This window comes from Cavia porcellus, unplaced genomic scaffold (genome assembly GCF_034190915.1).
Source record: "Cavia porcellus strain 051 isolate PalLab524CR breed Dunkin Hartley unplaced genomic scaffold, mCavPor4.1 scaffold_7, whole genome shotgun sequence".
In the NCBI taxonomy this organism is placed as follows: Eukaryota; Metazoa; Chordata; class Mammalia; order Rodentia; family Caviidae; genus Cavia; species Cavia porcellus.
In genome coordinates, this window is record NW_026947490.1 from 80,890,275 (window position 1) to 80,902,662 (window position 12,388).

A 12,388-nucleotide genomic window follows, 5' to 3' on the forward strand; every position below is an offset into this window, starting at 1 on the left:
ACTAGGTGATAGATTCATATTGTCATCTTAGAAACAGTTGTTCAAATTACAAAATTAAACCATACAAAGTGGACATTCAAATAATGAAACTGTAAACAGTTCTGTTCAATAATCCAACAAAAACTTAGTAACATGGTTATCTATCTTATACACTTAAACATACATGCAGTTACATCCTTTAGAGCCCTTTCTTTCCCTCTCTTTTTTTATTAAGGAGAAAAAAAAACAGAAATAGGGCACCAGTCATACAGAATTTCAGAAAAAAATAAACAATAGGGATCACAAGTTAACAGATTACATATGGTTATCTTAGAAATAGTTGTTCAAGTTACAAAATTAAAGCATATAAAGTGGACTTTCAAACAGTGAGACTGGAAACAGCATTGTTCAATGATGCAACAAAACTCAGTAATATGGTTATCTATCTTATACACTTAAATATATATGTGGTTATATTCTTTAGAGCACTTTCTTTTTCCTTTCTTTTGTATAATGACAATTACACATTTTGGGTTTTATTACTCCCACAGTTTTTATTACTTTTTTTTGAAGAGAGTAAAATCAAATGTGACATAACAGAACAGAGTCACTCAAATCAAAAGGATGAACATAATAGATAATGTAAAAACAAAATACTAGGTGATCAACAATGGCTACCATACTGCCTCTTGCTATCTTAAAAAGAATTGCCTATATCATCAGTTATAATAAAATTGAACAAAACAGTAAAGAGTAAAACCAAAACATTGGATACATTACAGGGCTTTAAAAGAAGATAATAGTCAATCAGAATGGGCGTCATAATGAATCTTATTGTCTTCACAGTTGTTGCCTATACTTTCGAGCTTGGTACTATCAAGCAAAGCAGTATAGAGGAAAATCAGTCAAAGCAAGATGGTGAGGGCTATACAGGGTTTCAAATCAAGTTAATAGGAAATCAAAGTGTGTTACTATAATAATACATCCTGCTTTTTTATTTTTCCCTTACTTAAAGAGAAAAAATTAAAAAGTAAATAATTTAAAAAAGGAGACAGATATAAGAGGGCATAACAACAAAACAGTGCAGGTCAAAGCATAACCATTTAAGCAAAATAGTGTTTCACTACAAGACATCCCAACATAAAAGTAGTTACCATAATGTCTCTTTCCTTGAAATCTTTGAGTATAACTTCGAATACTGTAGCACCAAACGTATCAGGACAATGTAAAACCATTCAAGAGAATGACAGTATTACAGTGTATTTAGGACCAACTACCAGATAATGAACAACGGTTTCTGTATAATCTCCTTGTCTATAAAAGTTTTTGCTTATATTATCTCATATAATAAAATTCAATAAGATACAACCTGTTAAGACCGATGGAGACAGAAGAATAAAAAATTGATGGGACTTCAAAGCACGACGATACTAAATCAGCACAAGCTATTATGATGTCTTGCTTTCTCCAAAATAGCTGTTCTTACCATCCAATCTTCTCTGCCTCATTTCTGTTGAGCTCTTTCTCTGTCGTTTGTTGTCAGTTTGTCTTCTTCATTTCACTTTCTGCTCCATTCATTGTGACCTCTTTGCCACTGTTTCTGAAGTCTTGGTATTTTCGTTTTTTAGACTATCCTGCAGTATTCTCTGTAGAGTTGAATTGGTGGTTGCAAATTCCCCTAGCTCCTCTTTATCCTGGAAGCACCTTGTTTTTCCATCAATTTCTAGGAACAGTTGTGCAGGATTTATCAATCTTGGCTGGTGGTTGTTATCTTTCAAAGCTTGAATTATTTCCCCCCATGCTCTGTGTGATTTGATGGTTTGTGCCGAGAAGTCTGCTGTAATTCTGATGGGTGTTCCCTTGTAAGTGATCTGTTTCTTGTCTCTGATGGCTTTTAGTATTCTGTTCTTATATTGGATTTCTGGAATTTTTATTATTATATGCCTGGGTGTAGCTCTGTTTGGGTTGTAGGTGGCTGGGGTCCTGTATGCCTCATACATATGTGTATCTTTAACTTTTGCTAAATTAGGGAAATTCTTTTGGATTATTTCTGTGAATAGCTTTTGTAGTCCATTTGTTTGTGTTCCTACTTCTTCTTTTATGTTCTTAATTCTTAGGTTGTAGTTCCTCTTATCATCTTCTAGTCTTTGTATTATTGCTGTTTGTTGTTATTTTTAAGAAGTTTTTCATTTCATGCTCCCATATTACAAGTCTGCCCTCCAATTCAGATAATCTATCCTTAGTTTCTTTCAAGCTGTTATGCCAGCTTTCAATAGAGTTTTTAGTGTCCTGGTAATCTCTTGGGGCCTGCTTCATGTATTCTATGCTTTCTATATTTTCTCCATCAAACAATTCTCCCCTTTTTTTTCTGTTCTATATTTTCTCCATCAAACAATTCTCCCCTTTTTTTTCTGTTCTTCCATTCCACCATCTGTTTTTTCTTGGGCGGTGCTTAGCATTTCTCTAACTATTCTACTTATCTCTTGCTTTATTTCGTTAAATATCTCACTTTTAAACTCGTCTATGATGCTCTGGAGATATTGCTTTATGTCTATTGGTGCCATGTCTGATATTGCATGTTTTCTGTCTTCCTTTGCATTTCCCTTTCCTGGATCAGTCTACTCAGGATTGAGGACTGAGGACCCTTTCTTGTTGCTTCCTCTTCCCATACTTTTTGTTCCTTCCATACAAGCAAATGTAGGAGACCCGTTTTTTTTTTTCTCTTTTTCGGTTACCATTTGTTTGAATTGCGCCGGCTAGGTGTTCCCGCCCACTGAAGTGTACTAGGAAGACACAGACCTGGGCACCCTCTGCTGGGCCCGCCCCTCCAGGTCAACCTACCGAAGGTTTCACTGCTAGGGTGCACCTCCAGGTCCTGGGACCTGTGTTGAGCTCACCTACTAGGTCTAAGTCAGTGGCATCATGCAGGCCAAGCCCTCCCCACCAATCCTACTTGAGAGAGGAATATATGACTCAAGTAGCTGCAGCGCCCCATTCTGTCAAGTCTGCCAAAAGTCCTTCAGGGAGGTGTTATCTGTCACTGAGGTTCATTACTCTCCTACTGTGGCCACAGTTCAGAGTTCCCTCGCGTCACACACACACACACACACACACACACACACACACACCCTCACCCCAGCTGGCCCCTGTTGCTGTTGTGCAGTCCCAGTGGCTGTCACAGACACACAGCACACAGACCCCATGGCCAGCTCCAGGCCGATGTTCTTGGTGCAGCTCTGTGCATCAATGCCCAGCAGATGTCTCAAAGTGTGAAGATCTGTAGGACCACAGCTCGTTCTGCTTTTCCCACAGGTGACCTTGCGCTGCTGATGCACAAACAGCTCTGTCACACGTTCTCCCCGAGGAGTAGGAGATGGCTCTGGGTTTTGGATGACCATTGGGCACTGCTCTTCTCGTCCTGCCAGCCCTGTCATGGGTAGGGATGTGACAGGAGCCCAGGCCACAGCCTCCCAGCTCGAGCTCCTGCCCAGAACTATCTTGGCTCAGCACCCTGAGCTCAACACTCACAGCCACAGCCACAGACACACACACGCACACACACACAGACACACACAGTGAGGACCAAAGGCAGGTGTTGTGCTGGGGACTCACAAAGGTGGCTGGACCAGAATTCCCCTGGCCTGTAGCTGGTGTCTCCATGTATATGGGAGTCAGGTCAAGGGAAACCTGCCCTGGGCTCCCTCTTTCCTCAGGCTCCATAGTCACTGGGTCTGGATACATCAGTCCTGTGCTGCTGCCCATGCGGGTTGGGCAGTTCCTTCTGAGAGTCTTGAATCCTCTGGATGGAGGGATCCATCGCCATAGTCTCATCCAAGTACTTTCCTTGCGCGGGGTCCTGTGCTTGCTGCCTCCACACCTGGGCCAGCAGCACAGCATGTTTGCCATGACTGTCCAGCCAAGTGACTGTTGCGCTGCCCACTGACTGCAGAATTTCAATTTCTCTTTGCAACTGTCATCCAGGAAGTGAGGTTATGTGTTGGGGACTATAGGCTGAGTTCCCCTCTGATAAGAAGATCCCATGTCCCTTTCTCTCCACAGGGGAACACAACCTTGTGCTCCTTAGAGACAGCAGGGAAACTAGAAAGCTGTGTGTCATGTTAGCGGCTGAGGAATTTGAAGTTTGAAGGCAACCAATGTGTAGATGTGTGAGATGCAGCAGATGCGGGCTGCAGTGTGCTTTTCCATCCGAGGGTCTATTCTGTCCCAAGACGTCTTGTGCAGGGCCATCATTTTGAGAGCTGCGGGATTTTAGGATGATCTCTTTTCTTTGCTTGACTTCATTTACATTTCAGTTGCAATAGTAATTATGCGATGTTCAAAAAATTGCCACAATGATTTTCATTAAATTATATAAACGTTTGAAAATATACCCCTGTATGGCACTGAGTGGATGGTTCAGAGCAGGCTATAATTTCGAGCTGCCTGAGGATATCCACACTTAGATACTGAGATCAGTGCCTTACTGCAGTCCTCAGTGCTGTGACACTGTGTGAGGGGACAGCAGGTAGTGACTCCTTGTGAAGCCGAGGAGGTCATCCCCCCAGCCTACATGAAGGACACATTCACACATCGCCTGGGGACTTTTCTTGTGGCCATGGCCATCTCTTCTGCCCTCCCGCCTCAAGCAGATCATGTGCTTGTCGTCCCTGTGGGAGACTTTGTCTTTTCTAGAGGGAACCATTCAGTATAGATGTCCCCTGGGAGTTGAGGCTTTTATACTTAAAACATGATTTACATATGTTTTGGTGATTTGCCGTGACATGACAAATTATATGGATAGAATATGTTTGCATTAACAAGTTAGAGAACCTTGCTAATCTGTCTGCTTTAAGCGTATTTCCCTAAAATTATTATAAGCATCCCAAAAATTATATTTTCATTTCCTTTTCTTAATATTAATTTTATTGTACAATTTTGATATACATAATGATCATATACATCATGGGGAATTGATACCTGTACAAAATATATCTTGTTTTTCAAATGCTTTATTTAAAGAAAAAAACAAAAGAAATTGAAAGAAAAAGCAAAATAGAAAGAAAGGGGAAAAAGCAGAATAATACAGACATCGGGAAAATTAACATCAGAAAATCGCTAGTTCAAACATTACGCATCGGCATCTTAAAAATACTTGCCAAAGTCACAAAATGAAAGCACAAAAGGTGGCTAGACACTCAAACATTGACAGTGCAGGCCCTTCTGTTCAAGGATCTAACAGAAATTCAGACACATGCTCATTGTTCTTACACACTATACGTACCGTTATACCCTTTAGAGCACTTTCCTTTGCTTTCCCTTGACGACATCTATTATACTTTGGTTCCCATTATTCTCTCAGTCCTTATTACTTTATACACTAGACACACAATGTGATATTTACAAATGTGAGTTTTGTTTGTTTCACTAATGAGGATAGTCTCAAGTTGCATTCATTTACCTGTAAACTCCTCAAGATCATGCTTTATGATAGCTGAATAGTGTTTCATTGTATAAAACACCACATTTTTTTCATCCACTCTGCAGTTGACTGCCATTTTGGTTCTTTCCCGGATTTAGCTATCACAAACTATGCTGCTACAAAATATATCTTGATTCTCACACCCATGATATTTCCCTCCTTATTTGCCAAACCTTTCTTTCCATTTTTACCCTCTATTCCCTTTTTTATGTTTATCCCTCTTTCCCCTCGTACCTCCCTAGGTTCCTTTTCCATTTGACCATTTTCTTCCCAATATATTTGAACCCTGTTGGTCTTCATTTATGCTTTCATTTTATCACACAGGAGAAACAACGCAATATTTAAATATGTATATTTCTGATGTGCTTGACTTGTAATTTAAGACTCCAGGTACATCTGCTTAAGTAAAATATCTCTCAGGTTTATCCTTTATGGAAGCATGTACTCAACTATGTATACAAGCCACATTTTTCTGAACACAGTTACCATCTGATGGGCATGTAGGCTGTTTCCAATATTTAACTATTACACACTGTTATAAAGACAAGTGAACATGTATCCCTGTGGTGTTATATTTTTACTCCTTCTGGAAGATACCAACCAAGAGAGTATGTAGGGCAACCAGAATCTCCAGTTTTAGTGTTTTTTTTTTTTAATTTTAAAGAGGGCAAAAGTCAATAGAACAAAAGACAACATAAAAAAAGAAACATAAGGGACATAATTTCAAAGCAAGACAACTAGAGATCTTCACTCTCTATCATATTGTCTCTTGTTTTCTTCCAAATAATTGTCCATATCTTCACGTACAAGGAATTCATTCCAAAAAAAACTTGTCTAAAACTGATCCGAACAGAGTGATGAAAGAAATTTAGGTCTTCAAGACCAGACAATAGGGAAGTCAACAATGGCTGCCATAGTATCTCTCATTCTCTTCAAAATATCTGTCCATACCTTCACCTATGTTGAAATTAAACAAAACAAAACAGGCTAATCTTAGTCTGAACAAATAATAATAGTTTTGCGGGATTGCACTTCATGACACTAAGGAATCAGCACTGGGTATTTTAGTGTGTCTTTTACTTCAAAGTGGTTGTTAATTTCCTCATGCATTTTATAATCAGTTCTCATAAACTGATTAGAAGTTCTATGCATTCATGAGTCTCTACATGTATATCTATCCCTCCTGTACTAGAGGAAAAAAACAAAATAAAGCAAGACTTAAGCTAAATTTCTGGAAAAACATGAAATGAAATAGTCATATACAACTGCAATACAAGTGACCTACAGTAGCTACTGTGATGTCTCTTATTGCCTTCAATAGAATTGTCTATATTATCAGGCATAGTATAATTGAATATAACATACATAATAATAGTAACAAAAATGAAACATTGGAGACATTATAAGACTTCAAAGCAAGTAACAGTCAAACCAGAGTGAGTGTCCTGGTGCATTTTGTCACCTTCAGTGTAGTTGCCTCTACTCTCAGACTCAATACCACCAGTCACATCAGATTGGAATAACATCAGTCAATACAAAACAGCAATCTAACAATCCAGATTCAAATGAGATCAGTCATAATGAGCAGGGTGTGCTCTGCCCAGCGGACAGGGAAGGATCACGCTCCTGCTCACAGCCTCGCCCATACCACCCTTGGTCAGGGACTCCCAGGCCCAGACGCAGCCATTCATTGAGGGAACTTCATGACCTCAATAAGGCAGCACGTTGGTCCTCAAAGCCACAGCCAGCTGGGATGGATGGACTGGGACAAGGCCTCACCTTCCCTCTGCTGTGTTTCCTAAGCCCCTGTCTTCCCAAATCACCTGAGAGTAGGACCAGACCCACCCTGCACAGAGTCCAGGTCTCCTAGGGTCTTCAGGACAGCACCTAGGGTGCACAGGTTGATGGGAAAGCCAGGCTGGCTCCTCCTGGGAACTGAACTTGCAAACCCCACCTTCCATTGTGGTTCCTGAATATCAGGCCTCTCAGCCTCACCCACCACTTTTCCACATGGGCTTCCTTCAGAGCCCTAGGATGGCTGTCTTCTCTTGGTGTACACAAGCGTGCTGTCCATTATGAGGCCTGCAATACCCTCATCTCTATGGGTCTTTCCTACAGGGGAACTGGAGTCGCTGCCGTCTAAGTGGTTCTTCACAGCCAGTACATTTGGAAATCACATTTCCTCAAAAATCCCTACTGAATTTGCACAATTCCGTTGAACAGCAAACTCTTCGCTGAGCGCACTGACATCCCATTCCCACTGGAGACCACTTATGAAGGCACTAAGGACCAGAGCGGGCCAGGTGCTGATGGAAGCTTGGCCTTGGGTCTGAAGGCTGCCCTCCAGGCCTTTGCTCACTGGGACTAGCACCTTGACCTGTGAGACCACTGGGACCCCAGCTCTGCCATATCCCTTCTCTTGACCTCAATGTGATGCTCAGAGTCTGGGAAGCTCAGGACTCCAGAGAAAGCTGCTGGCAGAGTTTGGCCTATGACATGCTCAGGGCTGAGCATCAGTAATAAGAGTTCATACAGTCTTGGGGCTTTGTGCTTCTCGAAGGAAAGAGAGCAGCAGCTATGCTCATGGTGGGGGCAGGGCACTGGCTTCTTCCTCCACTCACAGACCTGCTGTTCTAATAAGAAAACAACCCTCCTCTCATGGGCAAAGGACAGGCTCTTCAGGGACAGTGGCCCAAGTACCACCTGTGTTCATCACAGCCTTGCCGTCTTGGCCGTTCAGGTTGGTGACCCATCGTCATGTGTGCCCATGATAATGGCCAAGGTCATATGAAGGCTTTGTTGGAGCCCCGTCCAAGAACGCAGAACAAGGACACAGCAGACCCTGAACACAGCAGCAGACAGGAGAAGTTCCACAGGCAAGGGGTGGGTTCACATCCCAGGGGGCAGGGCATGAGTGCAAACTGTGCTGGGAAACGAGCAGTACCCCTCAGAGTCCAGTTGCTTTCTGTTGTTTTTCCCAGTTAGTTCCAGAACTTCTAGTTTTTATGTGGCACCTGCAGGTTCTGGTGAAACACCAAGAGCGAGGCAAGGACCAAAGCCAGGGAGTACGGGAATGAACCTATGCCTGCAGTCTCAGACCAGGCTCTGCGGAACTGAGGAGTCAAAGCCTGAACCATTGCCATGATGGTTCTGAGGTCCTAGGCAGAGAGAACATTCTTGTAGTTTGTTTCTCCAGTTTCTGGGGCCCCAGTTCATGCCAAATGAGAGAGCCTGGACACTACAGGGAGATACCTGTGTGTCAGCTGAGGTCCCCACACCTCCACTTCCCTGCCTCCTCTGTGATGACCTCTTACAGACCAGTTCCTCCACTTCTGCTCCCAATACTCATTACCAAAGGGATCTGTTACCTGCACTGGACTTCCAATATCATGCAGAAATGCGGGATCCTGAGGTCAAGGGGCTGGTGCCCAAGGCCTTAGCAGCAGTTGGCACATCTCCCCAGGGAGAGCTCTGGCTTCCAGCTCTGCATCCTGTGCACAGGGACAGGGACACAGCGGATGTCCCAGGGAACCTGCCTTCATGTTCAGCCGCCTCAGGGCTCAGGCAAAGGAGCCGATGCATCTCTTGCACTGTGCTCCTCCAGAGGGCACTGCTGGCTAAGGAACCTTGAGCCTGGCAAGGAGACGACTGAGAGCACAGCCACCTAAGGCTGGCATCTACCTGGGTCTTCAGAAATCTAGGCTGCTAGCTGCTCGCCCTTCCTGCAGTCAGTGTCCTGCTGAGCCATTCTCCCCAGCTACCCAGAGAGAAGATAGTGTCAGACTTGGTTCCAGATGAGGCTTTACAAACTTTCCCACCTTTCACCAACCCAACTCATCCCCAAACTCTTTGAATTTTTGATTTCCTATGATCGTTTGCATATAAAAAAACATGGAGTTTGGCCCATAATATGTTCAAAGCCAGTGTACAACAACAATGGACAGGTGAACCAGAAAACTTTTGAAAGCAGCAGCAGGTAAGATGACTGCAAAGTAGGTTCTCCTCCAGACAGGAGGCAACTGGATTTCATGAGAAAGAATAGCCAGGTTCATGGTGGAAAGATTGCTGAGCGGGATGGAGCATGCCTGCAACCTAATACTTGAGAAACAGGCAAGAGAATTGCCATTAGTTCAAGGCCAGGCTGAGCTATATGCAAGAACCTGTCTCAAAACAGAAAAACAAGCAAACAAACAAAAAATCCAAGCAAACAAATGAACAAAAATACAGGGAAGACGGTCCCTCTCTATAGACATGGGTGCCTTCCTATCACATGAGATCACAGTGCAGATGGGGCTTTTTTATCCACCACATGATGAAAAATAGCATTTGGGACACATCTGAGCAGAGAGCTTAGCACTATCACCTGTGTGCCTTTTTTTGCAATACAGCGAATTAAACACAGGGCCTTTGCACTGAGCTACATTCTCAGCCCCTGCCACTCAGTCCTCTCCCATTATTCTACTTTTTGGGAAGGGGTCTCACTGAGTTGCTTAGTTGCCCAGGCAAGGCTTCCTTTCTCTTTTCTTTTAAATTTTTAGCCTCCTGTGGTATTGGCATTAGGGATGTGCATAGCCATGCCTGCTGTACAATGTGATTCTAACAATCAAAGTGTTGTCTCTGTCACCTAGAAGAGGGGCTGTGCAGCGGGGGCTGGTGTGAGGCCATTCCCTGTGGTCCCCTGAAGGAACTCATCTGAAAGCAACAGACAACATGACAGATGTCAGCAGTCAGCAGGGTTGCTTTGCCCTCCCCAGGAAACATGGGTGCTTCAGCCTATCACTTCCTGCCCAGCAGCTAACTGCACTACAGAATGTCTCCTGTGGACCCTGGGAGGTAGAGGGCAGGACACTTGTCCTTGACTTTCGGTCCCTTAGGCATCTTCCTGCTCTTAGGCTTTTCTAACCAATTCCCTGGAAATAACCCTGCCCCACATACAGAAGACTTCAGCGGCCCATAGCCCAAAGGCCCTGTGCCCTCACCCCAGGCACTCATCCCATCCTAGTGCCCAGGCAGGACTGACTGTCGTCCGATGGGTAGCATTCCCAGGTGAGGGAAGATAATAAAGTGTCTCTTGGTCAAATTTGGACACATTGCAGCCACTTAACTAGGTATGGTCTCCTCCCAGATTTTCTGAGCCTGTGGGTATGATTTTATCTTAGGAGAATATGTGGTAAACTAAGGCACAGGACCCATCAGGGTCAGTGAGGGAGGCCCCAGGCCCAGCACAACCCCTGCAGAAGCTGGCTCCTGAGGAGTCTGTCTGCAGGTCATTCTCCCCATGCAGTGCCTTGTCTCAGCTGACACTGCAAGGGCCTGTGGGGCACAAGGCCAGGAGCTGGGCTGTGGAGCCCATACAGGGTGCAGGCTCCTCTGACGCTTTGTGGCTCTGGTGTCTGTCTGGCTGTCAGTGTGGCCCCCTTGTGATCACCAAGGAAGATTCTGACTACTGGCATTGGGTTAGAGAGGCAGGGGTCTCGCTGTCCCTGCAGACACAGTGCGACATATGGGGAGTAACAGGTTGTATCTCACTACCACCTGCCCATGACACACGCCCATACTATCCTTCTCTGTACTTTCCCTGCCTGACTCCTCCCTTTCCAGCCCCTTCCTTCACCCCCAAACCTCCCAATCCTTGAGGTGGGATCACAAGAAGAGGAGACTCTGCACCTACAGCTTCCCGGGGTCCAGGGATCCCTGGTCTGGTTCCATCCCGCACGGAAGTGGATGGAAAACTCAGGGCTCAGAATTTGTTCAGTGCAGTGACTTTTTCTTTTTTAATCTTCCTTTCTTCTCTTCTAATTCCCTCCTATCCACCCATTTCTCCTGCTGTCTCTGTTTTCCTTTCTCCTTGCCACGGCTCACAGCTGGCCCTGGGCTGCATATTGCTGACCACTGCACTTCCTCATTCCCTTTCTTGCCCAGGAAGACAGTACTCACAAGACGGATTGCATATCATCATCCTGACCAAGCTGGAAGCAACAGGCTGCTGTCCTTGTTCCAGGACCTGTGACTGAGGCCAACAAGGGCAACAGCCTTTGGCTTATGACAGCCTCAGGCAGCTCCCAGGACCAGGTGTTCTCCAGAGGACTTGGTGATCAGAACTGGGTCTTGAAGCCAATCTGGTGACCCCTGACTCTACAGCAACCCGGGGCCTGGCACTGGGTCCCTGTGTGATACCGGATCATGTGGATAATTGGGGTGAAGAATGTGGATCCTCCTGTCTGGCAGGAATCAGGTGGCCTGCGGACATGTGGAACTGGCTTCCATGGAACAGGCAGAACTGCCCCTGGCCAGGGAGCACTGGATTGTGTGACTGTGCAACGGGGCCTTCGGTTCCGGACCACTGGTCCGCAGAAAGGAAGTGAGCATTTTCTAGCCCTGTTCTGTGTGGGAGGGAAACTTGCCCATTTGGGCCATGATTCGGTTACTATTCTTGTTGTTAAGACAAAGTAGCCAAAGTTAAAGGGAGAGTTTATTTCAGCTCACGGTTTGTAGCGGTTTTATGACACCACAGCTCTTTCTGTCCCTTGTGTCTTTCCCAGGCTACCTGCACTCACACCCCTAATCCTAGCTTGTAGGGTGAAGCAACCCCAGCATCACACCCTTGATCCCGGCAGCAACAACTTTAGATCCAGTCACCTCTGTAAAGCCTCCATATATGACCGCCAGAGACTTCGGACACAAATATAGTAGACACGCATCATGCTCCCCGTCACAAGTCCAGTTATTCTTTCATGCCTGGGTTTGTGTGGCTCTGTGATGGGGTCTGGACATGATGATCAGTCCTTCTGCTGCCATGTGCACGGGTCCTTCAGGAGCTGGCCCTAAGTAATTTGCTCAGACCCAGCTCCTGGCCCTCAGGTGAGGGTTCGCGGCCTGGGGTTCTCTTCCTTTGCTTGCACTGTGGGCCAGGCAGTGGCTAGGCTGCCC

The 12,388-nt window shown here is 44.9% G+C and overlaps 1 protein-coding gene across 1 annotated transcript in view; it reads right to left on the reverse strand.

Moving 5' to 3' along the window:
• The window catches only part of LOC134477101 (uncharacterized), a 33,065-nt gene extending 29,652 nt beyond the window's left edge, over nt 1–3,413 (reverse strand). The window contains exon 1 of the mRNA XM_063254071.1: nt 3,114–3,413. Within this exon, the coding sequence (XP_063110141.1) occupies nt 3,114–3,413 (300 nt within the window). The remainder of the gene's footprint in view (nt 1–3,113) is intronic.
• Between the last annotated feature and the right edge of the window lie 8,975 nt (nt 3,414–12,388).